The sequence below is a fragment of the Diaporthe batatas genome, assembly GCF_019321695.1.
Source record: "Diaporthe batatas strain CRI 302-4 chromosome Unknown Contig00003, whole genome shotgun sequence".
Classification (NCBI taxonomy): domain Eukaryota; kingdom Fungi; phylum Ascomycota; class Sordariomycetes; order Diaporthales; family Diaporthaceae; genus Diaporthe; species Diaporthe batatas.
Window position 1 is genome coordinate 3450850 of NW_025408550.1, and position 25422 is coordinate 3476271.

General features: G+C 57.3%; 9 protein-coding genes across 9 annotated transcripts; 4 read left to right on the forward strand and 5 right to left on the reverse strand.

Moving 5' to 3' along the window:
* Window positions 1-1130: 1130 nt before the first annotated feature.
* Window positions 1131-2004, forward strand: KVR01_002390 (uncharacterized protein; the record flags this gene model as incomplete). The annotated part of the gene is made up of 3 exons (XM_044784750.1): window positions 1131-1311; window positions 1398-1473; window positions 1515-2004. 3 exons carry the CDS (start codon window positions 1131-1133, stop codon window positions 2002-2004), a joined length of 747 nt encoding a protein of 248 aa, XP_044647405.1.
* A 1852-nt stretch (window positions 2005-3856) lies between these two features.
* KVR01_002742 (uncharacterized protein) lies at window positions 3857-5566 on the forward strand (the record flags this gene model as incomplete). The annotated part of the gene is made up of 3 exons (XM_044783348.1): window positions 3857-4738; window positions 4794-4842; window positions 4953-5566. The coding sequence occupies 3 exons, from the start codon at window positions 3857-3859 to the stop codon at window positions 5564-5566; spliced, it is 1545 nt and encodes a 514-aa protein (XP_044647757.1).
* A 103-nt stretch (window positions 5567-5669) lies between these two features.
* On the reverse strand, window positions 5670-6916 carry KVR01_002362 (uncharacterized protein; the record flags this gene model as incomplete). The annotated part of the gene is made up of 3 exons (XM_044792295.1): window positions 5670-5943; window positions 6012-6510; window positions 6715-6916. The coding sequence occupies 3 exons, from the start codon at window positions 6914-6916 to the stop codon at window positions 5670-5672; spliced, it is 975 nt and encodes a 324-aa protein (XP_044647377.1).
* Window positions 6917-8026: 1110 nt separating this feature from the next.
* KVR01_003745 (uncharacterized protein) lies at window positions 8027-9808 on the reverse strand. Its single transcript, XM_044784346.1, has 3 exons — window positions 9277-9808; window positions 9035-9208; window positions 8027-8804 (listed from the first exon to the last, which is right to left on the reverse strand). Exons 1-3 carry the CDS (start codon window positions 9382-9384, stop codon window positions 8067-8069), a joined length of 1020 nt encoding a protein of 339 aa, XP_044648760.1. The 5' UTR covers window positions 9385-9808; the 3' UTR covers window positions 8027-8066.
* A 13-nt stretch (window positions 9809-9821) lies between these two features.
* On the reverse strand, window positions 9822-12638 carry KVR01_003978 (uncharacterized protein). The gene is made up of 4 exons (XM_044790959.1): window positions 12092-12638; window positions 11745-12013; window positions 10499-11678; window positions 9822-10432 (listed from the first exon to the last, which is right to left on the reverse strand). The coding sequence occupies exons 2-4, from the start codon at window positions 11812-11814 to the stop codon at window positions 10399-10401; spliced, it is 1284 nt and encodes a 427-aa protein (XP_044648993.1). The 5' UTR covers window positions 11815-12013; window positions 12092-12638; the 3' UTR covers window positions 9822-10398.
* A 1405-nt stretch (window positions 12639-14043) lies between these two features.
* On the forward strand, window positions 14044-15333 carry KVR01_002332 (uncharacterized protein; the record flags this gene model as incomplete). The annotated part of the gene is made up of 4 exons (XM_044792331.1): window positions 14044-14140; window positions 14715-15037; window positions 15088-15136; window positions 15200-15333. The coding sequence occupies 4 exons, from the start codon at window positions 14044-14046 to the stop codon at window positions 15331-15333; spliced, it is 603 nt and encodes a 200-aa protein (XP_044647347.1).
* Window positions 15334-15899: 566 nt separating this feature from the next.
* Window positions 15900-17094, reverse strand: KVR01_002846 (uncharacterized protein; the record flags this gene model as incomplete). The annotated part of the gene is made up of 3 exons (XM_044781770.1): window positions 15900-16360; window positions 16442-16696; window positions 16845-17094. 3 exons carry the CDS (start codon window positions 17092-17094, stop codon window positions 15900-15902), a joined length of 966 nt encoding a protein of 321 aa, XP_044647861.1.
* A 780-nt stretch (window positions 17095-17874) lies between these two features.
* Window positions 17875-24096, forward strand: KVR01_003757 (uncharacterized protein). The gene is made up of 3 exons (XM_044781289.1): window positions 17875-20168; window positions 20274-22358; window positions 22437-24096. The coding sequence occupies exons 1-3, from the start codon at window positions 20053-20055 to the stop codon at window positions 22447-22449; spliced, it is 2214 nt and encodes a 737-aa protein (XP_044648772.1). The 5' UTR covers window positions 17875-20052; the 3' UTR covers window positions 22450-24096.
* KVR01_003300 (uncharacterized protein) lies at window positions 22863-24555 on the reverse strand (the record flags this gene model as incomplete). Its single annotated transcript, XM_044782656.1, has 3 exons — window positions 22863-23936; window positions 24166-24225; window positions 24322-24555. The coding sequence occupies 3 exons, from the start codon at window positions 24553-24555 to the stop codon at window positions 22863-22865; spliced, it is 1368 nt and encodes a 455-aa protein (XP_044648315.1).
* Between the last annotated feature and the right edge of the window lie 867 nt (window positions 24556-25422).

Below are 25422 nucleotides of genomic sequence, written 5' to 3' on the forward strand. Positions count from 1 at the left end.
AAGTGTAGTGAGTTGTAACACTGGAAATGCTTTGGGGGACAGGGGGATATCTGTGCCAGATTCATAGGTCTGGAAGCCTGTGGCCTGATCCAGGTTGTCGGCGAGCGCGGTTGACTGGACTTGAATTCAGTAACAGGAATGCGTTCTCTAGTCCCTTAGCCTTCTATAAGACTAGTAGGGAGAATTCTCCCTTCCTAAATACTCCTAGCATACACAAAAGCTCTAATACCTAACAAGGTATTAGGCAGCCTTAGACATAATCATACAAAGGATGTGTAAGGGCTCTTTCAAACAACTACTGGCCGGTCAAAAATAGACCAGCGATTTCAACCGCAGTCTTACTACTGGGGAAGCAGCTATTAACTAACTAGGTAGGTAGCGTTGTGCGATCCCGGCGGTGTAAATGCAATGGTATTTCGTGCTCAAGTGGGCCTGTCAGCGCACTGTCGTCGTTGGTTCAGCTCGCAGCTCCAGGGCGCAGACACACGATATGTCGTACTAGATCCAGCTCAAAGCATGGTGACTTCGAAACATGCCATTGTACAAGAGCCTCCTAGATATGGCAACTTTCTGAAACCCATCAGGGTATCTTGGGCGACTTCAAAGATGAGAGCATAAATGAATCCGTCCTCATATCCACCCCTCTTTCTATGGTCTTAATTAAGGGTACGGTTGAGGCTGCTCTCTCATAAGGAAAGGCGGGCGTTCTCATTTATGGCCTGCCACGCAGCGTGGAGCAAGATCCTGTGTTCGAGGAGGAGGTATGCCGGGGCCGCTTTCCCGTTTGAATGACACGGTTGTCACGTTGATATGATCCAATCAGCAGGTAGCCAAGTCCTACTCGACAACCTCTCTTGAGCGCTCCACTGACGCTATGGTTGGGCGCATCAAGGAAAAAGCCACGTCGAGTTCTGCTTGGTCCGATGACGAAACTGGAGGTTGTTGCAAGACCTGTAGACGCCTGACAGCTCCAACAAGTCCAACGCTGCCGTGGCCAAACATCTGCAGGCAAGATTGTAACTCTAGTCCCTCCACTCGCAAGACCGAAACAAAACGTCTTCACGCCTGCTAGAAGAACGCACCAGGTTACACGATATCAATAACACCAAAGAACAACAGACCCGTCCGCCATGGGTGCTTCCGAAGGAAGCAGAAAGCCCCATGATGAGCTGCCCGACTCCAAAGTGTTGGATGAGGTCGGCGATGTTCTCATTAAGGACGAGGACGGGAAGGAACTCCCTTTGAAATCACTCTACATGGACAAGCCCGGAGATGAACGCCAGCTTCTTATCTTCGTCCGCCATTTCCACTGTAAGCAGATTCTGGATTGAGTTTGCCCCTACACATGTCCAGAACAAACATCCCACGTTCTTAGCCTACATTTTAAAAGACTTCAGGGGCTCCGGATTTCAAGGCATACCATGGCCACATTATGACCTACTCTTCGCTGTATCAGCATGTAGCTAATACCTTGTTCCTTTAATGGCTGACCCCGAATGCTGTAGGCGGTGTAGGTGCATGCTCACTGGCCCAAGCTACCGGACAATTTCAGAACTGACCTGGGCCCAACAGAGCTGCCAGCAGTACGTGGAGGCGCTCATGAAAGACCTGACGCCTGAGAAGCTGTCCAAAGCCAAAATCAGCCTCACGATCATCGGCAGCGGGGAGGCCATCTGCATCCCAGACTACGCCAAAGCCACTGGGTCCGCGTTCCCCATCTACACGGACCCGAGCGTGCAGACCTATAAGAAATTGGGAATGATCTCGTCCCTCCGGCCGGGGACCACGACGCCATCCTACCTCAAGAAGAGTACGCTGGACAATTTTGTGAGTTCAACGTGGGCATTAGCCACCTCCGGGCACATTCTTTCTGGCGGGCCTAAGGCGCAGAATGGGGGAGAGTGGCTGTTCCAGGGAGGGGAGCTGAAGTGGTTTCATAGGATGAGAAACTCGTCCGACCATACTGAGACGGAGGAGTTGAAGAAGGTACTAGGGTTGACTTGAGTACATGAATAGCTACCCCTTACATTTAGCTGCCCACTGGATCTAGAAAGGAAATGAAGCCAGAGTGTAACGGTACGAAAGTAAAGAAGTTGTGTCGTTAGGACGGTGCTCTCTGTGCGGCACGAGGCTCAAGTGCTGAGGCCACCTGTCCACAGACGTACTGTATTCTCTCTGCAATGTTATTGGTACTGTATTTCTTTTTTAAACGCTGGGTATTGAGCGTTTACCACTGTATGAAGGCGCCACATACATTTTATATGCATGGGGATTAACAACGAAACCACCTAGGACGGCGCTCATTGCCGGTGCTGAGGACTCACCGGCCACTGCCCATGTTTACGGAGGATGACCTCGGGACGGCGTTTCACTGCTTGCACGCCTGTTGCGGGTCCATATGTGCCGGGAGGAAATATTCCTCCCAGGATACCTGGGAAGAGTGAAATCTGGGACCTCACTTGGTGCTGTGGCTGTCACCCTTGCTGGCTACATCTATCGCTCGGAACTCGCCAGCAGGACAGTGTCAGTGGCTCCCACGGCTGAGAAATTTGGTAGAAACTAGTTGATGATCGCAGTCTACGTGTGACTCTGAGGCAGCAAAGCAGCTTGTCTCACAGAGGCTGAGCGAATGTGATGAGACGACGTGGCTCTGGGGCAAAATAAAGAGTGATACGAGTCACCTCTGATCCGGCCCACACCTCACTGTTGCTCAATGCCCTCATCAATGTGTAAACCCCTTGAGACCCCACCCCCAACACCTCAGCTCCAACACCAAGGCCAACTCGTTTCCTTTTGAAATCGATCAATTTCACACAACTATCACGCCTTGTGCTAGAATTCCAGCCACTGCTGTTGTAATGATGGCTGCTTGCGAGCAGGGTGAGGAGCCCTGGTTCGTAGAGCCTCTGGCCTAATAATTGACTGCCATCTTGCCCTTCTGCTAGAGTTCTGTACTTATGGCAGTTATGGTCGTGGTTACGATTGCTTCCTCTACATACTACTGACCTGCAGCCCTGCTAACTACACCCTTACCGACCTTTCTTACACTACGTCACAATGCCGCCGTGTAAGACTGCTAAGGAAGCTATCTGTAGAGGTACAGAAAGGAGTTTAATTAGAGATAGAAGGGGATTAATAATAATTCTATTATCCTTAAGCTTATAGCTAAGGCAAACATAGATTGTTAAACATAATTTATTTATCACAAGATATCTAGGTATCAAGTTTTAACGGCGGCATGTTCGACACTACCTAGGTATGTGGGCATATTGTAACTTCCGGGCATGGAATAATAAATCGGAATAAAGATCGTATTATATCCTCCCTGCCCGGCTGCCGTCGATCGGCATCGTGGATCGCTGCATCTCGGTTTAGCCAGCCGCCTGCTCGGCTCATAGCGCCGCTTGAGTGGGCAGCCGTGGGCATCGCGTGGGCTGGGAATGACGTACCCCCAAGGGCAGATGCGTGGGACTCCGATTCCACATTTCAACACTACTGCCCACCATCGTCACATGTGCATGTAGCGCCAATACGCCCGATCCCATGCTGCTTGTTGCTTAGCGCAATGGCAGGCAGGCCGGCCAGCTTGCAACAAATATGCACTCCTACTCACCGCCATGCCATGTCTTCTCCCCCTACATGTCTCGGCCTGCGAAACATTTCGTCCGGATTTGGAGTTCCTGCTGAACCGTGGGGATTGGACTTAAGAAGCTTTGTTTCGTTGCTTCATTTTCCTTGGCTGGGATTTTCGAAGAATCGGGGATCAATTCGAGTCTGCCGTTTGGAAGCAATATAGAAAGACACCAAACTCCCCTCCGATTCATCTCCCAGCTGCCAGCGGGTCACCAACGCCGTCATGCCGTCTATCGGGCTGTCCAAGACCCAAGAGGTCGTCCTCTTCAGCTCGACAGCCATTGCCCTGTATGGCTATGACCAGGGCATGATGTCTCTGATCAACACCAACGAGGACTACTTGCGGACCATGGGAATTGGCGCAGAGGACCCCATGGTGGGCATCCTGGTCGCTGTCTACTACCTGGGCTGCTCCCTCGGCGCGGTGCTCTTCTCCTGGCTGTCTGACAACTACGGCCGCAAGAAGGCCATCTTCGCCTGCCTGGCGACCGCGAGCCTGGGTAATCTGATCATGTTCGTCACCGGCCTGGGAGGATGGATGCAGAATGCCCTGCACATGTTCTGGGTCGGGCGTGTGGTGATGGGCTTGGGTGTCGGGGGGATCGACGCCGTCATTCCCGTCTTCAGCTCTGAGCTGAGCAGCGACGGTGCGAGGGGGAAGGCACTGGCCCAGGAGTTTCAAATGAACATCTTTGGGCTCAACATGGCCTTCGCCATCAACATCGCAGTAACCAATGCGCTGGGCAAGTCAAGCCAATGGGCTTGGCGGACTCCGATCGTGGTTATGCAGGCGTACCCAGTGCTTCTGTTCCTGGTCATCGGCAGGCTCCCGGAGAGCCCGAGATGGTTCATTTTCCATGGGAGGGAAAACGACGCAAAGGACGCTCTGGTCGATATCTACGGTGATGAGGAGGGCGAGGAGAAATCGAAGGAGTTGTTCGAGGCGCACGAGAAGGAGAAGGATGATGAAAAGGCGACATATATCAACATGCTGACTCCTGGAAAGCCTCTGTTTCACCCGACTGTCATCGTACTCATGGGTCAAGTGAACCAGGCCCTGACAGGATACGGTGCTGTCTCGGTGTACGGCCCTCAAATCTTTGAGGTAGGTCAGTCCTGTTGTGGTGGAATCTTGACTTCGGCTAACCACACGCACACAGCTCCTTGGATTCGGCGTCAAGATGGCGGAGTACATAACCCAAGCGAACTGTAAGCACGATTTTTCTCATCCACTGTTCCCTATGTATCGGGATGTGTTTGAACTCCACGGTGTACACCACTCTCAGAACAGCAGGCAGTAGACGACTGACACGAAATAGACATCAGTTATTTTGTACTGATGACCTTGGCCTGGATCTTGATCGACGCAGTCGGCCGCCGCAAGCTCCTCCTCGGCGGCAGCATGGCACTGACGACCTGCTTCGCCTTGCTCACGCTCTTCGGCGCGCTGGCCATGAACTCTCCCGCGGACGGCCTGGGCGCCCCCGCGATTCTCGGTACTGTCACCCTCTTCGTCGCCACGGGGGCCTTTGGGATCGGTTGGCTGGCGACGGTTTGGCTCATCCCGACTGAGATATACGCGACAACAGCAAGGGCCCAGGCTTCTGCGATATCCGTGATAGTGTGGGGGCTCGCCAACTTCGCCGTGACCCTTTTGAGTCCTATACTGTTCAACAACCTGAAATACTGGATATTTTTGATCTTTTCGGCGACGAATGCATTTGCTGGCATTTGGACTTATATCTACCTCCCCGAAAGCGGCGGACGAAGTTTCGAGGACAACCAGCAGTTCTTCATCGACGCAAAGGATCAAGGTACCTGGAGGGTATCCAAGGTTTCGGGTGGGGTGTATAAGAAGCTGGCGTACGGCGGTACGGTGGGCGAGAACGAGCCACTGCTTCAGAGACTGCAGGACCAGGTTCAGGAACTGTGAACACCAGGTTAAGTGTGGTTTTCGGTGGTCTATTCTTGATCTAAGATTTGTGTTGCGTATCTTCTTGTGGTAGAGCGAGAGCATAGCGGTGCGCATATATACTTCATGTTTCTGGTTTTGACAGATGGCCTTCCTTTGGTTCTTGTTCAGCGGCCAGCCCACCCTGCTCTGCCTGGCTTTCCTCCCCAGCACTCTCTGGAACCCCGTTCTTGGCTTGTGCTGACTTCGAGTTCCTGGCCATCTGCGGGAAGAAGATGCCTGGCGGGAAGCAGCTGAGCAGCCAGACGCATATCAACATCATGAAGGAGTCGAGAACCGCAAAGGAGGGCTCGTCTTGCATGATCTCATTGCCCCACCCGCCAGCCATCTCGGCAACTCTGGGAGAGATGTTTAGTACATCAGGCTGCAAGCCGTTCCAAACATGGGCTGGATAGGGGCGGCTTACCGGTAAATACACCGAACCTGAACGCAAAGGTACGCTCCAAGCACAGCGTAGCAGAAGGTCCGAACCTTTTTGTCGTTCCAAAGCGCAAGCGCGGCAGGAGTCACGTCGGCGCTGTGCACCCACTTCTTGGCCCTGAAATAGTAGTCGGCGCACATGCTTCCGAAAGCCACCAGCACCACGACCTGGAGCGCAATGCCCGCGATGATGGCCTGGTTCCCGGCGTTGACCAGCTTCCGGTTCTGACTACCCCCGCTGGCAGCCAGCGCACCACCGATGGCCTGGACCAGGAGGCAGCTCACGTCGGCGGGCACGAAGATGAATGGGAGCCACTTTGGCCTGACACGAGAGAGGGATGGGTTCAGCGCGGTGGTGAGGTGTTTGAGCGTCAGGTATATCGAGATGCAGGTCAAGGTGGGAGCCAGAACGATGGCACATATCTCGGTCTGAAAGGCTTGCTGGTTCCATGGGTTGTCTGCGAGTGGCACTCGAGCAGCGTAGCCTATTCCAGTCTCGTGTCAGTAAGGTCTCTCTCCCCTGACTGTCCCACCGAGAAAGGACACAGGCATTAAAGAGCAGCCTAAAGTGGTTGCATCGTTGCCTGCTCCTGACGACGACTGGGAGTTGATTTCCGAGGTTCGAGGGACGGTTCTTGACAGTCGTGGCCACATCATCGACTATATACGCATGTAAAAGAGGCACGCACCAGCTACTTCGAGTGCACACCCGGCTACTATAAAGCCTGTGAATGCATACGTCTTCTTCCAGATGCCAATCACCAGTTGGATAACCAAGGCCAAGGCGAAAGCAGCGGCGCAGAAAATATTGAGAGGCTTGTTCGGGTAGTAACCAAGTGTTGTGTATTCCACCGGGCACAACGGGCTGACTTCTGTACACCTGGGCGCCATATCGAACAAGAGACACCCTCTGTGTAGCGGGCGGCGCTGATAGGTGTCGTACTGGGCAGCGCGTTGGCGGCTTGGATCGAAGGTTCGTACACCACCAGGGAAAAGGAAGACAGCCGGAAGAATCGAAATCGCGCTTCGAACAAGCAGAAACACAAGACAAAAAGATAACATTTGCAAATAGGGCGATACGCCCTATTTAGGTATAAGCAAGGCCCAGACCGTTGAAGGAGAAAAACGGGGACTCGAATGCGGCGACCTCAAGGGTGTGTCGCGTAAGCCACAACACACCCACGCTAGACAGCATCCTGCCAACCAGACAACCAGACGGCACGATAGACTTACTGACCGGGCCCGAAGGATCATTACTCATTGAGAGTGCCTGTCAGCCGGTGCGTGGCCAAGGGAGAAACGTAGCATCGCGCCAGCAGCCGGCGACCTGGGCAGCTGCTGGGCTGCTTTGGTGCCATGCTGTGCTCCCATTGCCTGTCAAGTCAGATTCCGGATTGGGCCGACATGGAGAGCAGCAGGCCGTGGTGATAGTCCTGGCATGGCCTCCCGGACCAGAACACACGTGGATCACCGTGTTGTTCCACTTGTCGAGAACAAACTAGCCAACAACGTGCTGTTGAAGGCCGTTACAGGCGTGCGAACAGACAGTCTGGCCGGCAGAAATTATTCCAGGCGCAGCCGAATCGGGTAACCAGCGCGGGTGGGATGCCGAGGGATGCCCAAGAAACGGGCGCTACAAAGGTGGGTTGGCACTCCCGGAGCAGCTGTGCTCCGGCCTGGCTTTGTGCAAGCCGTGCCGGGAATTGTGCAAGTTGCACCCGCTGGACCTATGCTCGGTCATTGCCTACCAGCAACATGAAAATACATTGTCTTAATTTTTCCTAGTTTAGTCGCTACGTAATCTGCAAGCAGCGGACTCTCAGAGTACTATGTAGTATGCACTGGGTATTGACAGCATGTCGGTACTTTTACAAGACTACAGACTGACTCGCCGGACACAGCACAATTTCTTCTCACCAGTTCATAGTTCACAGCTGGCTTGCTTGTTAGTCGCCAATCAACAAACCCCAGACTTTCTTTACTGGCAGAACCGCGACACAATCATGGAAAATGGTCTTTTATTTTGGAGCACGCGCTCGTCTTACGACTCCTTCCCGCCGAGCCATCTATAGACAACACTAAAGTCCCGGCCCTTGCAAGCCTCGTCCTTCTCGGCCGCCTCATAAAGCTCCCTCGCCGGCCCGGCCAGCTCGAGCCTCGCCCCGGCCTCGTCCGCCGCGACCATGGCGAGCCTCAGGTCCTTGCGCATCAGCGAGATGCCGAACCCGCCGGCGTAGTCCCTGCCCGCGGGGGCCTTGTCCACGACGCCCTTGACGGGGTTGTTGACCTCGCTGGGCCAGCACCGGCCCGTGCTGACGTTGATCACGCCCGCCAGCACCTTCGGGTCAAGCCCCCAGCGCATGCCCAGGTTCATCGCCTCGGCCGTCGCGATGTTGTTGATGGCCAGCAGGTAGTTGTTGGCCAGCTTGGCCGACAGGCCCGTCCCCTGCTTGCCGCAGTGGAGCACGTTCTTGCCCATCCGCCGCAGGACCGGCTCTACCCTGGGCACGACTTCCGCCGGCGCCCCGAGCATGAACGTCAGCGTGCCTCCGGCTGCCCCGACGATCCCTCCCGACATCGGCGCGTCGACAAAGTGTGCTTTCCCGCCGGGGAATGCCTCTGCGACCTTCCGGGCTACCTCTTGTGACGATGACGGGTCAATGGTGGAGCAGTCTATGAAGAGGCGCGGGCTAGGCCGTGGGCTTGGGTTCGCCTCCAGGATGGAGGCATACACGGCCTTGACGTGACTGGGCTCGGGCAGTGCTGTGATGGTGACATCCTGTGACAACCGCTTCATTAGCTCTCCTGCTGGCCACTGCGGGTCGGGTTTGAGTTGCTCAAGGAAGGGGTTGTGTGTGCCTATGTCAGAGGATTGGCTTTGTATGTATGAATAATCACGGGAGGGCCAGCAAGCTGACCCCAACTTAGATCATATATGGGATCATTGGTCTCATCATTTAGGACGGCGGCAGGGAAGTGCGTCAGAGGCGACACAGAGATCAGACTTACAGCTTCCATGGAGGCATCTGCTGCGCTGTCGGCCAGCGCAACAGATGCTCCCCCGGCCTGCGAGGCTGCCATTTCCCCGGCAAGCCTCTGGGCGGCCTCACGGTTGATGTCGAATATCTTCAGACGGTCACCTGGGGGAAGTTTGGCTTGGAGGTTCTTAGCCATTTGGAATCCCTGGTAGTGGTAAGCTCAAGTCAATCACGGTTCGCGGTGTGCGGCCGGGTCGAGCGGGACGTACTCACCATCTGGCCCAAGCCGATGAAGGCATAGTTGTCCAGCCTGCGAGGCGACGAAGAGAAGTGTCGCCTCTGCAGGCGGAGCTGCTTCCATGTTGTAGACACAGGGCGCATGGTGACTGTGTGTTAGCTGGCAGAATTGGAGAGGCGGCGCTCAATAAGCAGGAGTGCCCGAGACACGGCTTGCTCTTCTCTCTGAGAGCTTGACGTTTGCCGGCATCCTGGGCAGAGGGGCACAGTAGTGGTGGACAAGATCGTCCCTGCCCACGAAAGCCGCCCATTGCCGAGCTTCTCCAACCTCGGCGGATTGGGGCACGAGAGGGAACCCCCTCAACCCCTTTACCGGCCATGGTAAGCCGCCTCACCTCGGCCGGCCACTTACCTCGGAATCGACCACGGTGGATTGATTGTTTATGGTGGTAACGATGACCCTGTGGTCTCCAAGAACTCATGACTTTGAGCGCTGAGCGGTCATTGAGAGACCTGCGACATCCTCAACACAAACTGGTTGCGGAAGCAGCTTGCTTGTCCAGTGTTTGAAGGGGGGGGAAAGCAGAGTAAAATATTATTTGGTGCGAGTGCAACCAAAAATACAGGTTAGCCTCATTTGGAGCGGTCACCGGCGGCAGATTGACCTAGATTGACCTGACCCCGATACGGACGGACCCAGCTCCTCACAATTGGACGCGGCATCGTTTGAAGTAACTACGGCGGCAGCCACCTCCCATAGAACCAACTACCTAGGTACCCACGTACCCAACATACTGTGTACGCACACGAGACCGATTGATAAAATGGTTTGATTCCAGGCCAAAGTGTACACAAGTTACAAAAATCCGTTTTCTCTCAGCTCCTCTGGCTAGATAATCGTTGAAACGAACGAGATCCGCAGCGAGGGCGAGGCGCAACCGAAATGCTGTATGAAGCAGGTCCCGTTAAAACAATGATACTTCACCGGACCTTGAGAGAATATACCTGCAGGCGAAGAAATGTCCGACCACCCAAACTCCGCAGTCCAAGCCGAAAAGCAAAGAAATCTCGTCCTTTCAGGGGCCTGTTCTTTGTCCAAACACCGCGCCGTTTCCTACATCATACACGGCCCCGCCCGTTCTTGAATAATGCTCAATCTCACAGGAAGTTCATTGCGTAGGGGATCAGAGCTCTGTTCACATTGTTAGCAGGTGGCCCTGTGAGCTTGGTCAGGCCTCCCCGGGCTGTGTGCACTTACCCAGCTGCCAGCGTAAAGGTGATGCCCATCAATGCGCGCCTCTTCACCTTGTTCTTGCGCAGCTCGACCTCGGTCTTGGCCTTCTTTGCCCTCGGGCGAAGGTCGACATTCGTTTCCCCGGCTGCGCCATCCTCCTCCATGTCTGCCTCGTAGTCCTCCGCCTTCCTCTTGCCCTTGGCAGTTTTGGAGGAAGTCTCGGCGATGTCTGCTTCGGCGCTGGCCACCATTGCCTTCGCCTCCTCGATCATCCGAGCCGCGTCGTCCGCGCTCGGAGGGGCTCCAGCGGTGAAGGGCATCTTGAGGTCGACCTTGGTGCGCTCGACTTCGGTGCCGTTTTCCTCGACCTTGACGTCTTGTTCAATGGTCACCTTCACCTTGGGCTCCTCCTGGACGGTCTCGAGTGTCCCCGTTAGTCCCTTGTCGACGTGCTCGACCTTGAGCTCCTCAACCTTGAGCGCCTCGCTAGGGGCGAGCACTGGGATGTCACCATTAGTGAGAGAAGTCTTCCTGCTGGTGCTTGGTGTCTCGCTGGACTCAGGCTGCGCAGATGTTGTTCTGGTGGACCGCTTGCGCGGGCTCGCAGCGACGTTGCGGCGGCTGGAGGGCCCCTTGGTCGGGCTGGCGGATCGGCGGCTGCGCGTGCTGCGCATCGAGGTCGGCGTCGGTGGCACGAGAGTGGTGGCGGACGCGGTAGGGATGTACTTCGGGGGGGCGTTAATCCGCTTCGGTGGGCTGTTCTCGGACGCGTTCGATACCACAATGTCGGCGGGGTCCAACAGGGCACGGATCCAAGGCCCGATTCCGTACTCGTCAGCGAGGCTGAGGGCAGACTCTGGAGGAATCCACACGTTGCCGGCAGTCTCTTCGGGACTAGTAGTCGACAGAGACTTGATGTACCGGCGCTCGGCCTCTTCCTCCTCAGCCAGAGCATACGGGAAGCTGGCCTTGAACATTCCGGTGGCGGACACAAAACCGTCGTTGCTTCGGCGCATCAAGAAGTAGCTGTTTGGGCTCGACTTGAAGATGCCGGAAACGATGCCTTTGGGCAGGGGGGCGCGCAGGTGCGCGTAGTCGAAGACACCGAGGTTGGAGGGGTCGACTTGGGCGCCGGGTAGCGCGGCGACCATCTTGGCCGTCAGCTGGGTCTGGCCGAGGCGGCGCCTTGAGACAAGGTCAGTGTCTGCAGGGGACTGGTCAGCTTCTCTTGCGGTCTAGCCGTCGGCGTCAAGCACGCGAGGTCTCGTACAGTTTGGCACGTCCGCGGTCATGAAGGGGTTGCGCTTCTGCGGCAACTGCCTCGCGATGGTCGGCGCCATGATGGATGCGCTTTATGTGCAAACTTGATAGACAGGATGAGGTATCGCAGGCCGCCAGGGAGAGTGACGACCAGGCCGGTGGACAAGGTCAGGTCGGCGATGGGAGGGAATCGACGACTCTGCCAGCTTGGGTGTTGAGTTTGGACGGAAGGGCGATGCGACACTAGCGAGCTCGCAGCAGATTATTGTCGACACCTGGCTGCACAAATCGAGTCAGCGCGTGCACTTGATGCAGCCTATGTGGCACGGCCAAGGAGCTCGGACCCCCCTCACTGACCTGCTTCTGCGCGATTGATAATAAACGCAGCCTGAGGCCAATTCGCAATTCGGTGGGCAAAGACGAAGGCCGCCCTCACTCAAGATTGTGCGCCGAAGGCCGTTTACGCGCTACTTTTTGGGTGGAGCGGGAACGAAAAGAAGGGACGGGGCACGGGGGCAACGAAAGGGGGTCTTCGCACGAGAGGCGGGGCGGTCAGTCGGTCGTTGGTCCGGTCTGGTCTGTTCTGTTCTGTGCAAGGTTGATGAAATCTAATGACTGTGCTGTAGACAGTGTATGATTTATTGAAGGAAAGCTCCAACAAATAAGTTATCGTCAAGCAGAGGATGTGTGCGATCGACGGGTAAATAATCGTTGTTGCTGGTAATAAGCAGTCTGGATGGTTCGGATCGAAAGCGACGGCGTGGGGGGGGTGGATGTGATGAAGAAGCTGGAGTATCCGAGCAACTAACCAGTGGTACTGTGTAATAAGATGAGGTGCATGAGCTGGGGGGGGTCAAGACGGGGTCTGGTGCTTGTGACTCTCGGGTGCTGGGGCCTGGGGCAGTGACAGAGTGGGTGAGGAGACGTTGTGGGAGAGCACAAGGAGGAAAGGGGCTCGAGTGGGTCGGGGCACTGTTAAGGTCGCGATGCCCTTCCACAGCCAGCTTCACGTGGTGTTCTCACAGCTGCCTAACATGGGGCCTACGGCCTGGATCTCAATGTAACGCTTCCTTTCTGGAAGCCCAATTTTGCCGAGTGGGACCCGGACCCCAAAGCGGGAGCTGTCGGCCGGATACTGACAGGCAGCTCTGGAACTGCCCAGGTGGTTTGCTAGTGATAGTCGCGACCGCCTCGTGGGCACAAAGCATCTAACCAATCAGTCGATGTGCCCCCCCCCCCCCCGAGTCTGTTGGATAAGGACTCGCGGGAGTATGCGCAGGTGCCGGGTGGCAGCACAATCGACTTGCTAGACAGGCTGACAGGTTGACAGGGGCACAAGCTCACTCAAGCTCAAGCTTCGAACCATGCGATCACCCTCCCATATATGATGGTCAAGCCATCCCGGGCCGGTAGCTCTAACTTACACCATAACTACCACAGTATAGTGTAGTATGGCGGTTCAAGCTCATATCCTTGCCCCCCGCTCCCGCCATAGGTGGTCTACGCTACACTAACCACATCAGCCATGCCATGCCATGCCTTGCCATGCCCTGCCATGTCCTGCCCTTCCAGGAACAGCCTGACAGGTGTTCACGAGCCCAACAACCGTCCTTGGTGCACTAGTATGTGCATGAACTATTGACATCAGAATCTCGGGTACTCGTAATCTGATCTGGTCTGATTCCAAGCAACACCTTGGGGCAGCGGCCGCAGTCGGGCGCATCAGCGCGAGCGAGGAGCGGCAACTTTCACCGCCATGATGCGCAACTAGGTCCATGTGCCTCTGCTCAAGTGGCACTACTACTATGACATGGCCGCAGGAGGAGGAGCCCAGTTGGGCCTATTCTTGGCTGATGGATCAGAGCTTGTCACCGTCGGCAGGGAGCGGGCACGGAGCAGCCAGACCGTACTTGTGTGTGAGGAAGCTTGAGCCTGCGTGGTGGCTGTGGCCAGGTTGGCCTGCTTGGTTGGTCGAGTGTGTTCTCAGTACTGTGTTCCAGAACACATGCAGCAGCGAGGCCAGGTCCGGTCGCTCCAGTCATGCATCTCCCCTGGCCACACAAGACCGACCCCACCATGGGCCCGGGTGCTGGCCCGCTCTTTGTGCCCCTCATCAGGCTGGCTGGCCGCTGGCAATAAATACATGTGTGTTGAACTGTCCGCCTCATTGTCACTAACGGTTGATGGTCCTCACCGTATTCGACACACCTACCCTGACCGTCCCCCCTTCCAACAAGCTCTTCGTGACCTCACGATCCCGATTCGAGATCCCAACACTCCCACTCCTTGGACACCACCCAGCCGCCAACATGGCCTCCCACCATGACGAAGACACGATGCCCGAGGAGACCCAGGGCTACAAGCTGTCCCAGCCCAAGCAGAGCTTAGCTGAATATCAACAGATGGGTATGTCGATCAGCACGGCCCAAACCTCCAGCCCACAAAGGAGACACGGTCCATGAACACCACAAGAGCTTCTGCAAACAAGTCCGTCTCCAATGGCTGCATCTCATACTCTGGTGACGAGAAGAAGCAAGTGCTTTGTAGTATGCTATTTGGGGGGCCCGGCCTGGTTCTCAGCATCCCACCCGCCAACTCAACCCACAACTTGAGGCTCCACCAACCCATGACGAAGCCATCTTCGTCTTGGCCCCCCCCTCCATCCCGCTCAATGGCGATGGTTTCCCCCAGAACTCGCATTGGGATCATCTTGGGATTTCCCCCTCTCCCCATGGGCACCGTCTCGTGGTCCCTAGCGAGAACACATCTCCCCTTTACCTGCAGAGCCCCCAAGCCCCGCCTCCTTTCCTCGCCAGGGTATGAGAACGCAGTAACCAGGGCTCGCGCCTCCTCATGACCCCTCAACACCAAATGCGGGATGTCAAGCACTACTTGGCCGTTGTCCAGGACAAAGAGCACTCGTCCCCTCCGAGTTGACCCCGCAATGATCACTAACAACTGCCTTTCCGCGCCCACACAGACTCAAATGACGAGTCCCTCCAACGCTACAAGGAGTCTCTCGGCCTCACCGGCGGCAACGACCTCTCCGACCCCAACGACCCGCGAGTCTGCATCATCCAGTCCCTGACCATGGACTCGCCCGGCCGCTCCCCAGTCACCATCGACCTCTCCACCGCCGGCAGCGAGAACACCCTCAAGGACAAGCCCTTCAAGATCAAGGAGGGCGCAAAGTTCACCATGTCCGCCACCTTCCGCGTCCAGCATGAGATCCTGAGCGGCCTGCACTACGTCCAGATCGTCAAGCGCAAGGGCGTCAGGGTGTCCAAGGACAGCGAGATGATTGTGAGTCACCCCCCGCGGAACGCGACCGCACTGGTACTGACCGGGCATAGGGCTCTTATGCTCCCAACACGGACAAGCAGCCTTTGTACACCAAGAAATGTAGGTCATCGACGCCACGAGTTTCCTTTTTATCGTCCGAGACCCAGGGCTGACAGGTCACAGTCAACGAGGAAGAGGCGCCCTCCGGCATGCTGGCCCGTGGCCACTACAACGCCGTCTCCTCCTTTGTCGATGACGACAAGAAGGAGCACCTGAAATTCGAGTGGTCCTTCGACATCTCCAAGGATTGGGAGTAGGCGGCGCAGAGGAGGATTGTTTAGCTTAGTCTGCTCTCGTGCGACCGACCGCGACCCGCGACCCCCGGCCTGGCTCCCTCTTGCCACAGGGGCGAGAAGCCATCTATCTGGGCGGGGGACTACGAACGTTGAATCAGCCCAGAGTGGACTTGTGCCAGTGAATGAGCGTTGAAGAAAAGAGAGCTTTGGATCTGGGAAAGACGGGCTGGCTTGACGTGGAGTGACGACGCCCATCCATCCGGTCCACTTTCTGATCAACCACTCGCCTTGTTTTATTTATGTCTTTTTTCCTGCTTACTCAGAAGCACTCGACCAAACTCAGACACTATTGCACGAACCACGTGCAAGGGGGAGAACAAGAAAAGCGCAGAGAATCCGGGTTCCAGAATTGATCGTTATTTATGACACCCGGCCCTCCGTAGTCTATGTTTCTTGACCTTTATTTAATGCATGAGTCCTTGATCATAAAAGCCCCGTTCTCTGAAACACGCGAGTATTCCCAGGGCTGGTTGCAGCAGCTATCCAGTAATATAACTTTCCCCACTGGCTTTTTCCTGCTTCCCCCTTTACAAGAAGTAGTCAGGCAGGGCGTTCCCGTCTGGGCCCTTGTCGGCCGCCTGCTGCTGCATGTCCTTGTGCAGATCGTTCTCGGGCGCCGCGGCAAACACATTAAAGAACCGCTCGCCCGTGTCGCTGACCTCGAGGACGCTCGCCATGTTGCCACACCGGTAGCAGTAGTTGGGGGCGCTCCACACCGTGCTCAGCCGGTCGTCGTACAGCACCTGGAAGCCCTCCTGGCACAGCTGGTGCGCCCGCAGGATGTGGCTCATGTTGTTGACGGAGAGGAACTTCTTGACCACCTGCGCGCCAAAGGTGTAGCCGGCGCCGCGGGGCGAGAGGGAGAACTCGTCACGTTCGGGATCTGGGTCGGACCAGACCAGGTCGGCCATGGGGCCCTCGTGGGGGATCTCGCGGAAGCGATCGATGATTTTGATTTGGTCGATGGAGTGGATGGAGGGAGACAGCCCTGGGGGATCCGATCACATGTCAGCAATGATCTCTGGCAGGCGGGACACGGGGGGTTGATTTCTTGTGGACGGCGACTGACCTCCGTGTACACAAAAGATCTGGTCGTTTATCACAACGCTGAGCGTCAAAAAGTCAAACATGTCTGTAAAGTAATGCCAGACATTGGCATTGCCATATTTCCTCGAGCACTCCGTGTAGAACCCATAGGACTGCGTCACGCCGCGCGACTCGTGGTTGCCTCGTATCAAATGCACTCGGTTGGGGTATCTTAATTTCAAACAGACAAGAAGGGAAATAGTTTCGACGCTGAACATGCCGCGGTCAACATAGTCGCCTGTTTACGAAAGCCAGGACTTTGTCAGCAGGGTGCACAGGCGGGCAGTTTGGGGAGCCAGGGGGGGGGGGAAGGCAAGAGACGGCCAGGCCAGTGCTGCAGGCGTTGCCCCCGTGTCTCGCACGGCCGGGCCCAGGGGCATGCGCACCTAGGAACAGGTAGTTGGTATCGGGGCACCAGCCTCCTATCTTGAATATCTCGATGAGGTCGAAGAACTGCCCGTGTATGTCGCCGACGACGGTGACGGGGGCGCGCACGTGGACGACGTTGCTCTCGCGCATGAGCAGCTCCTTGGTCTTGGCGCATATTGCCTCGATGACTGACTCGGCGAGGAGCTCCTTCTTGTAGAGGCGCGATATGCATTCGTCCAAGTCGACTGACGCCGGCAGGCCGGGCATGGTGGTGGTCGGCTATGTGCAGCCGGCCAGGATGTTGAGGGCTGCGCGGGCGGGGATGTGGCCGTGGCGTGCGGAGGTGGGAAGAGGCGATATAGACAGAGGGCGCGTGGGGCGCGTGGAGGGGGGCTTCGTTCTGCAGAGGAAGGAACGAGGGGGTGAGCAAGATGTTCAGCAGGCTAGTTCAGCAGGCTACCTCGGGGTTGTTCTGCTGCCGTTGCTGGGACGTGAAGTTGGGTGTGGTGGACTTCTCCCGGCAAAGAAGGTCGACGCGATGGTTGAAGCGGTTGACCGAAGAACCAACATGATCGTGAGAGGGAAACGGCGGGCGGACGGGAATCGAATCGAAGCTCTCACACTGGACAGATGGAGCGCCGTCTCGATCAAAAGGCCTGGGCAGTGGACAAAGGCATTGGGAGGCGAGTCTGGCGGGTTTGAGGGGCTCAGTTGAAGCAGTTGAGCCGCGGGCTGGAACTGTCAAGGTCAAGAGATCCTTCCAGATATCCCACCAACAACAGCTCTGGCAGACGAAGCTCGAGGGGTCGGTCGGTCGGTCTAACACTGCCACCGCGGCCGTCACAAACCCTGGGACTTGGCTCCGTAATCAGAAAGTAGCCGGCCGGCCTGGGCTCGTCATTGGCCGGCCCCCATCCAAGGGAACCTTAGGTAGGGAGCCCTGGGGAGCCCTGTGCCTCAGGCCACAAGTCGGGCCCCAGGTTGCTTTAAAACCAGCCCTCGCCCTCTCGCTCCTGGCCATGGTCCCACGCCCTTTCGTCGTCATTTGTTCATTTCACACTCTCTCTGCAGGCAGCACCTGCTGTCGCCGTTCTCCCCTGGTGTGTGGCCGTCCCGGGTCTCGCTGGTTGACGAGTGCCCCGCCCTTGATGACCGTGCCGGACGAGGCTCTGTGGTCTCAGAGCCGCCGGTCTGATTTCATTTCAATCAAGTCGGCTCTGTCACAGCCGAAAAGCAGAGGCGGTATCGGGCCTTCCACTCCACGGCGGACTGGTTTTCCTTTGTTCTGCTACCGGGCAGTTGTGGGTTCAGGTGGTCGTTGCCGGCGGCCTTGGGGTCGAGATTGAGGCAGCTCCGCCGCCCTTCTTCCAAGGCCCGCTCGCTCGTCATCACTCCATCCCTTTGGCCAGTCTGGCTGTTTGTTCGGGACCGATCCGCGTCTCAAGTTCAAGTTCTCAGAGCCACCACCTTCGCCTGACGTCCGGCTTGGTCTGTCGTTGGACGTGGGCGACTTTTTCTATTCCCGAGCGCTGTGTCCGTCCTGCTCTGCACACACTTGACCTGGCAGGCTCATGAGGGGGCATCCAGAGACGATGGCCGGGTCATTGCAGTGTTCTTGGGTGGGAAGTCTACGAGTGCCTCCGTGTTGGCCTCACCGGGCCACATGGCACGTCTGCGCCTTTCACATCTTGGAGTCTGCTACAGCCTGCCTGCCCATGTCAGAAGCAGAGAACTCCCCGTACTGCATTGCACGCATTGCATTGTTCCCAGTTGCCTTGCTCCAATGTCATCGAGTCTGGTCTGTCAGTTTGGCATTCAGTCTTCTGCGGTGGCTTCGGTTTTCCGAGCCAGTCGTTGACCTTTTCCTTTTTCCTTTTCACATATGGTCTTTTCCTACTTCTTGAAACGCCAATATAGACACTAGAGCATCTATGCGAGAGCTAGAGGCCGACAAAAAGTATTGACTGGGCACATGTCATACGGAATTGGCATCTAGGCAGAGCGCATCCAACAAGGCACAGAGACAATAGTGACCGGTACTCCGTATCTGCTGCATGACTGACTGGACTGCTCACTCACTCACTCACAGCGGGGAATGTGTCGGGCCGACGTGTCGGCGGGAGCAGCGCAGAACAAACCAAACCAAACCAATAGAGCAGCATCAGACGCGGGAGGCAACGAGGCAGGCACACGGTAGAGACAGGCAGGCAGGCAGGCAGGCAGGCAGGCAGGCAGGTAGGTAGGTCAGGGGGCGCGGGGCTGGGCTGAAGCGAGCAAGCGACTGACTGACTGACTGACTGACTGACTGGCTTGACTTTGGCTGAGCTGAACGGGTGAGTGAGCGGGTGAGTGAGTGCCATGCCAGCGTTGGATGGAACCTTGCCTTTCCGAGCCGGTCAGTCAGCTCGACCCGTCCTTTCCCCAACCCAAACCCAAACCCAGACCCAGACCCAGACCCAACCACCGCCACTCACGGGACACCACTCGAGTGAGCTGCAAATATTCCATGCGATACCTCTTTGCCCCCCGTCGCGACTAGTTTGTCTGTTCTCTGATCTGTAATCCTTCCTCATTCTGCCATCTATCTACCCTGGAGTGCCAGCTCCGGGTGGGCTCAACGGGAGAGAGAGAGAGAGAGACAGAGCAGGCAAGCGGATCGTACCAGAGCAGACCCAGGTCTGCGCACGGTCGGCGCCTGGTCACTGTTTGATCCTCGGCTGGCGGCGCATGCCTTTCTTTGCCGCGAACCCTCAACATCGCCAACATCGCACCGTACCGCACCGCACCGAATTGCACGGCACCGAATCACACGGCACCGCACCGTTCCGCAGTCCTCCCCCGTCCCCCGGCTCTCCTCCCGACCGGGACTGTCTTCTGGCGTCTTTTCCTTGTGCTGCCCACCACTCCCGGGGGTTCCAGTGCGACGGTGGCGTCGCCTGCCCAGCGTCTTACCCAGCGGTCCGTCGCTTGTCAGCTTGAGCAAAACCTCTCCACAGCTGATTGCGGCTTCTGCTGCTCCCCATCCTGCGCTCCAACAGGGTCCACTTCGATGCTTGACGCCCTCCCCGTCCACTCTCATTGATCCCTCTCCTCGCGCATTGGGTGCGGTCCACTGCTCTCGCATGCTGGGTACTATAACCGGTCCCGACGCCATTTCAGTCGTCTCTCCCGTCTCAGCCCCGCGGCGCTCCTCTCCTCACGTTTCCTCACCCATGTCGGCGCAACATGGGCGATCGTCCGCCAGGTTTTGATACCCCAAAGGCAGAAGGGGGCTGCTTCAATTGCGGCAGCCAACTTCATTTTGCCTATGCATGTCCTGAGCCGACACGCAAGGAGCCACAGTAGGTTGAAATCTCCTTCGTCCGGCCCCAGCGCCACACGGGCCGCCGTTGCTGCCATCAACAGCCGCCCGCCCCTGTCTCCCGCACGGCTAACGGTCGATGCAGTGGCGCAGAGGTCTTCCGCCAGCGACAAGCGGCCAAGAGCATGCACAGTCACGGTGGACAAGGCTCCCCGAACAACCGGTCTAAGGGGCTGGTCATCACTCGATATGGCCCACCTCCATCTCAATATCCTCCTCCTCCCGCCCCGCAGAACCCATGGGGGCCTCCTGGCGGCCCTTATCCTCCCCCAGCGCAACCACCCAGCGCATACACACAGCAGCCGCCTGCACCTTACCCTCCGCCAACCCACGGCGCGCCGGCTTACCCACCTCCGTATCAAAACGTGAATCCGCCACCCGGCGTCTACGGGCCTCCGGTTCCTCCTCCTCCCCCGGCTCCCGCCCCGGGCTATGGACAATACGGGCAACCTTCCTACCCTCCACCTGCCCCTCCACAGTCATATGCTCCTCCGGGACCGTACGGGCCACCCTCTTACGCGCCTCCCTACCAGCCGCCAAATCCAGCGTATAATGGTGCGCCGCCTCCCAGCTTCCCCGGACCACCACCTCCACCAGCACCGCCTCCGGCTACCTATCCGCCACCCTACAGTAATTCTGCTCCCCCAGGTCCACCACCGCCGGGTCTCCTGCCAGGGATTTCTCCAAGTCTTCCCCCGCCTCCTCCCTCAATTTCATACCCGCCGACCCCCTACTCATCGGGCTACGAGCCTCAAGCACCGTACCCAGCCCCATACCCTCCGCCGCCAAGTCAGAGTTGGCAGCAGGGCTCTTCAGGTCAGAACCATTCGCGCCATCGAGACCACCGAGATCGTCGCAACGACCGTGACAAAGGCGGCAGGAACAAGCAGTCCGGCCGGGGTAACGACAGACACCACCGCGGCCGTGATCGTCGACACCAAGGGCCTGGCACGCGCTCCTCGTCCCATTCTCGCCAGCGAACGCCCAGACCTGAAAGCGAAAAGAAGGATGACAGCGTGAGATCGACCCCCAGGGTTGAAGAGGTGAAGCCCGACGGAAAGGACTCGGAGGTTGATGATGAGTTCTCCTGGGACCTGGAAAAGGCGTTCGTTGAGCTGGACACAAAGCCAGGCGACCCTGTTGGAAAGCCCCTCGCAGCAGACTGGAGCGACGAGCCAACAATACCTCCAGCGTATAACGCCAAATGCGTCAAGTCGGCATTTTGTGACCCACAAAATCCAGAATCCTTCACGCTATCAGTACGGGAGTCGAAGCAGTGGACTCAAGTCAGACGGGATCCCGTATTTCGGTATCGGCGTGATATGGTCGTCATCCGCTTTCCTGGGTCAAGCCACGAGTATTTCACGTATCATTTCTCTCGGAAGCTCGACTCTGGGTCTTTGGATGGCAGAGAGGTTGTTGCGCTGGGCCCTAGCGACTCGAGCTTAAATGATGTCGTCAGGCCTGCTGAAAGTCCTTCCAAAGACGCGCAACCCATCCCCAGCTCGAGTAGTGGCAAGCGAGGCCACGAGCATCCGGATGGAAACGCGAGGGACGTCAAGCGTCTCAAGGTCCAACCGGAGAGGATTGTGCACAGTCTACCACCACGACCGATGTCGCCGCGCCCCCAATCACACTCACCAGCACATGGGTCGAACATTAACGTCAGGGTCGAACCTTGGTCCCCACGGCCGGACGAGGCGGGACGGCCTGATTCCAGAGGCCGGTACTCCCGGTCGCCGAGTGGGTATCCAAAAGGAAACTCCAACAGCAAAGGCCATTTCACCCCGCGTGATTCAGCGCAGCGCTACGACTCGGGATACCAGAGCGCGCACTCCGGCGACAGGAGTAAGCCCTACCGAGAGAGGAGCCACAGCAGGCGTCTCTCCCCGCCGCCATCGCGCCGAGGTCGCGACGAGCGTGGCCCGAGCAGTGACCGAAGCCGCGACGAACCGACCCCGCGTAAATGGTCTCCGTCATATGCCAAGGCACGAGGGCGGTCACGTTCGCCCACGCCGATTGCAGCCACAAGCGATACCGAGTCCGCGGATCTGTCGGATCTAGAGTATGAGCTTCTGGGTATGGAACGACCCGAGAAGAAAAAGAAGAAGGCTGTGCCGAGCAAATCGACAGGGAAGAGAAGGCAGGTCAAGATGAACGACGCCTTTGGGTAAGTCTTAAATCCCCGTCTCCGTCCCGACAAACATTAAGGATGGTCTGGTTCAGCTTACTAACTGCACCATCATAGTCGTCGTTGGTGACACCAAGAGCCATAACTAAAGCAGGCACATCTCTCGTCTTGATTTTTTGGGGGGCTTTCCTGGCTCGCCATCCATCACCAGGCATTGCAACTTTGCCTTATATGCGTGCATAACATGTGAATTTTCACAATAGCGGCGGCGTTGGACGGCTGCGGTTAATACTCTGCATTTAGGAACGCAGGTGCACGGAAGGGTACAAGCAAACGGGACGGTCACAAAGCATGTACAAGCATACGCATTACTTGCAGATAGCGAGGAGTGGCGCATTCGACATTCTGAACCGCTTCACTTTGAGACATCATCTACTCAGCGTTTTCTTTTACTTTATCAAATGGTTCCGTTCCCAAAGAGGCTTCGCTTCCCGACTTCCCGACTTCCCAGCTTCCCATCTCTTCTGGTCCTGATACTGATAATCACGAAGAATCCCTCACAACCTTGTCCACAGCTTTGGCGAAGTACTCGACATTCCTCGTGTTCAAGCCCGCCATGCTGATCCGGCCGTTCTTGGTCATGTAGACGTGGAAGTCCTGGCGCAGCTTCAGGACCTGGGCCTCGGTCAGGCCGGTGAAGCTGAACATGCCGATCTGGTCGGTGATGTGGTTCCAGGTGCCCGGGGTGCCGAGCTCCTCGAGCTTGGAGCGCAGGGTCTTGCGCATGCTGATGATCCTCCCGCTCATGGTGCGCAGGTTCTCCTTCCACTCAGCAAAGAGGGCGTCGTCGTTGAGGACGGTGGAGGCGACGCGGGCGCCGTAGATGGGCGGGTTGCTGATCTCGGAGCGCTGCAGGATGGCCAGCTGGGAGGCGACGCGGGTGACGGTCTCGGAGGCGGAGGGGCCCGTGGGCGCGGTGACGAAGTGGAAACAGCCGGCGCGCTCGCCGTAGAGGCCAAAGTTCTTGGCGAAGGACTGGGCGACCAGGAGCTCGAAGCCCTGCTCGACAAAGTACCGGATGGCGCCGGCGTCGCGGTCCAGGTCGCCCGAGGCGAAGCCCTGGTAGGCGGTGTCGAAGAAGGGGAAGTGGTTCTTGGCGCGAATCACGTCGGCGATCTCGCGCCATTGCTGCTCGGTGGGGTCGACGCCGGTGGGGTTGTGGGCGCAGGCGTGCAGCAGGATGATGCTCCGGTCGGGAGCGTCGGAGATGGCCTTCTTCATGCCCTCGAAGTCGAGGCCCTTGGTCTTCTTGTCAAAGTAGGGGTATGTGGCGATGGGAAGGCCCACGTTGGTGAAGATCTGGTTGTGGTTGGCCCATGTCGGGTTGGAGAGGTAGACTGTCCGGTTGCCCTTGTAGAATCTGGCGAGGAACAGGGCGCCGAGATGGCAGGCGCCGGTGCCAGAGATGGTCTGGACGGAGGTGACACGCTTCTCGGAAATGGCAGCTGACGAAGGCCCGAGGACGAGGTCGCGGGCTTTGGAGGTGAAGGAGGCCAGACCTGCGATGGGCAGGTACTCGTGGTTTAGGTCGGGGTCGTTGCGAATGATCTCATCGGCCTAGGTGCAGCACAGAAACGGCGTGTTAGCAGAGTGGCGTGATGGTCACGTTGTGATGGGAATCTGGGGTGATCTGGATCCTGGATCCGGGGTAGCGGGGGAAGATCGAGGGGACCCCAGGATTGCGATCGAGCCGCGAGGTTGCAGATGCAACACGGTCGTGCATGAACTGCTTGGGGTTTGACAGGTGACAGGTAGAGAGGCCATCGACTCGTGCTCGCTCACTCACCTTCTTGACAACTGGCAAAATCCAGGGCTTTGCGTTATCGTCACGGTAGGCGCCGATTCCCTGGTATCGTGAGGCGTCTGGTCAGCTAGACAGCTCCGAGGCCGATGAAGAAGACATCATATCATGAGCTTGAAGGGAGAGGGAGTGGTGACGCACCAAATCGACCTTGTCCGGGCTGGTGTCTGCCCTGTAGGCAGCCATCAGACCAAACAGAGGGTCCTCGGGCGCCTGAGGGACGGCATCAGCTGGGAAGCTGGTGGTGAGTGCTGGGGAAGACATCTGGTTGGCGATGCTGCGTATCCTGTCGGTGGGGTTGGTCGGTGAGTTGTGGGCGTTGTAAGTCTGGGCCTTTGATCTGTCGCTGCTGGAGTTGTTGGGCGTGGAAGGCATCCTATAGAGAGAAGGGGTGGTTGTTATTGAGCTGGACCTGGGAAGAACCAGACCGTGCGACCTGAGGGAGGGTAATACTACCGGGCAGTCAGGTACGGAGTACAGCACTTACTTGATCGACAGGGTACCTGGGTAGGTACGGATAGCACGCGCAGGCTGGCAGGGTGCTGCAGGTATTCGCGGAGGGGCGAGCTGGGGAGGCAGCAAGCAGCAGCAGCAGTGGTAAGGACTCCCGAGCTTGGGAGGGGTCAGAGGGGCCCGTCCGGGGTAACAGGGGCCGGGGTAATGGGGTGGGCGGGCCCTGATGGCCTGTTCTTATTATCCAAAACTGTGGTAATAAATACCCTCGAGCGGGCGATCCAGTCAGGGAACCCGTATTACCCAAGGGCTCACGCTGAAGATGTATGCCAGGTATTGATCAAAGCAGCAGCTGTGGATGCCACCGCCGAAGCTCCCGCAGGCGCGCCAATGCCGTTTCGAAGCGTGGAGGCTACCGTTCTGCTGTGTTTCGAAGCTGGTCCCCGATCTTGCCGAGCAAAGTCCAGTGGCCGAGGCGGCGGGCGCAAGAGGGCGGTGATGTAAGAATATGTGAGAGGCCAGAGACCCGCGTCACTTGGCACCAGAGGGGATCCACGGCAGCCAGAGGGGATCCCTGGTATATCATACGAGTGCCCGTAACACCGACAGTGCACAGGAGTCAGGAGTCGACACAGACAAGATAAATGCCGCACCAGGCCCGGTGTCAGAAGAGCCAACAAGGTGAGTGAGAGAGTGAGAGAGAGCGTCCTTGTGTTCGTGTGTTGTGAGGACGACGCTGTAAACCATGGGCTTTTATCATCTGTACCAACCCAAGCACCCAAGCAAGCA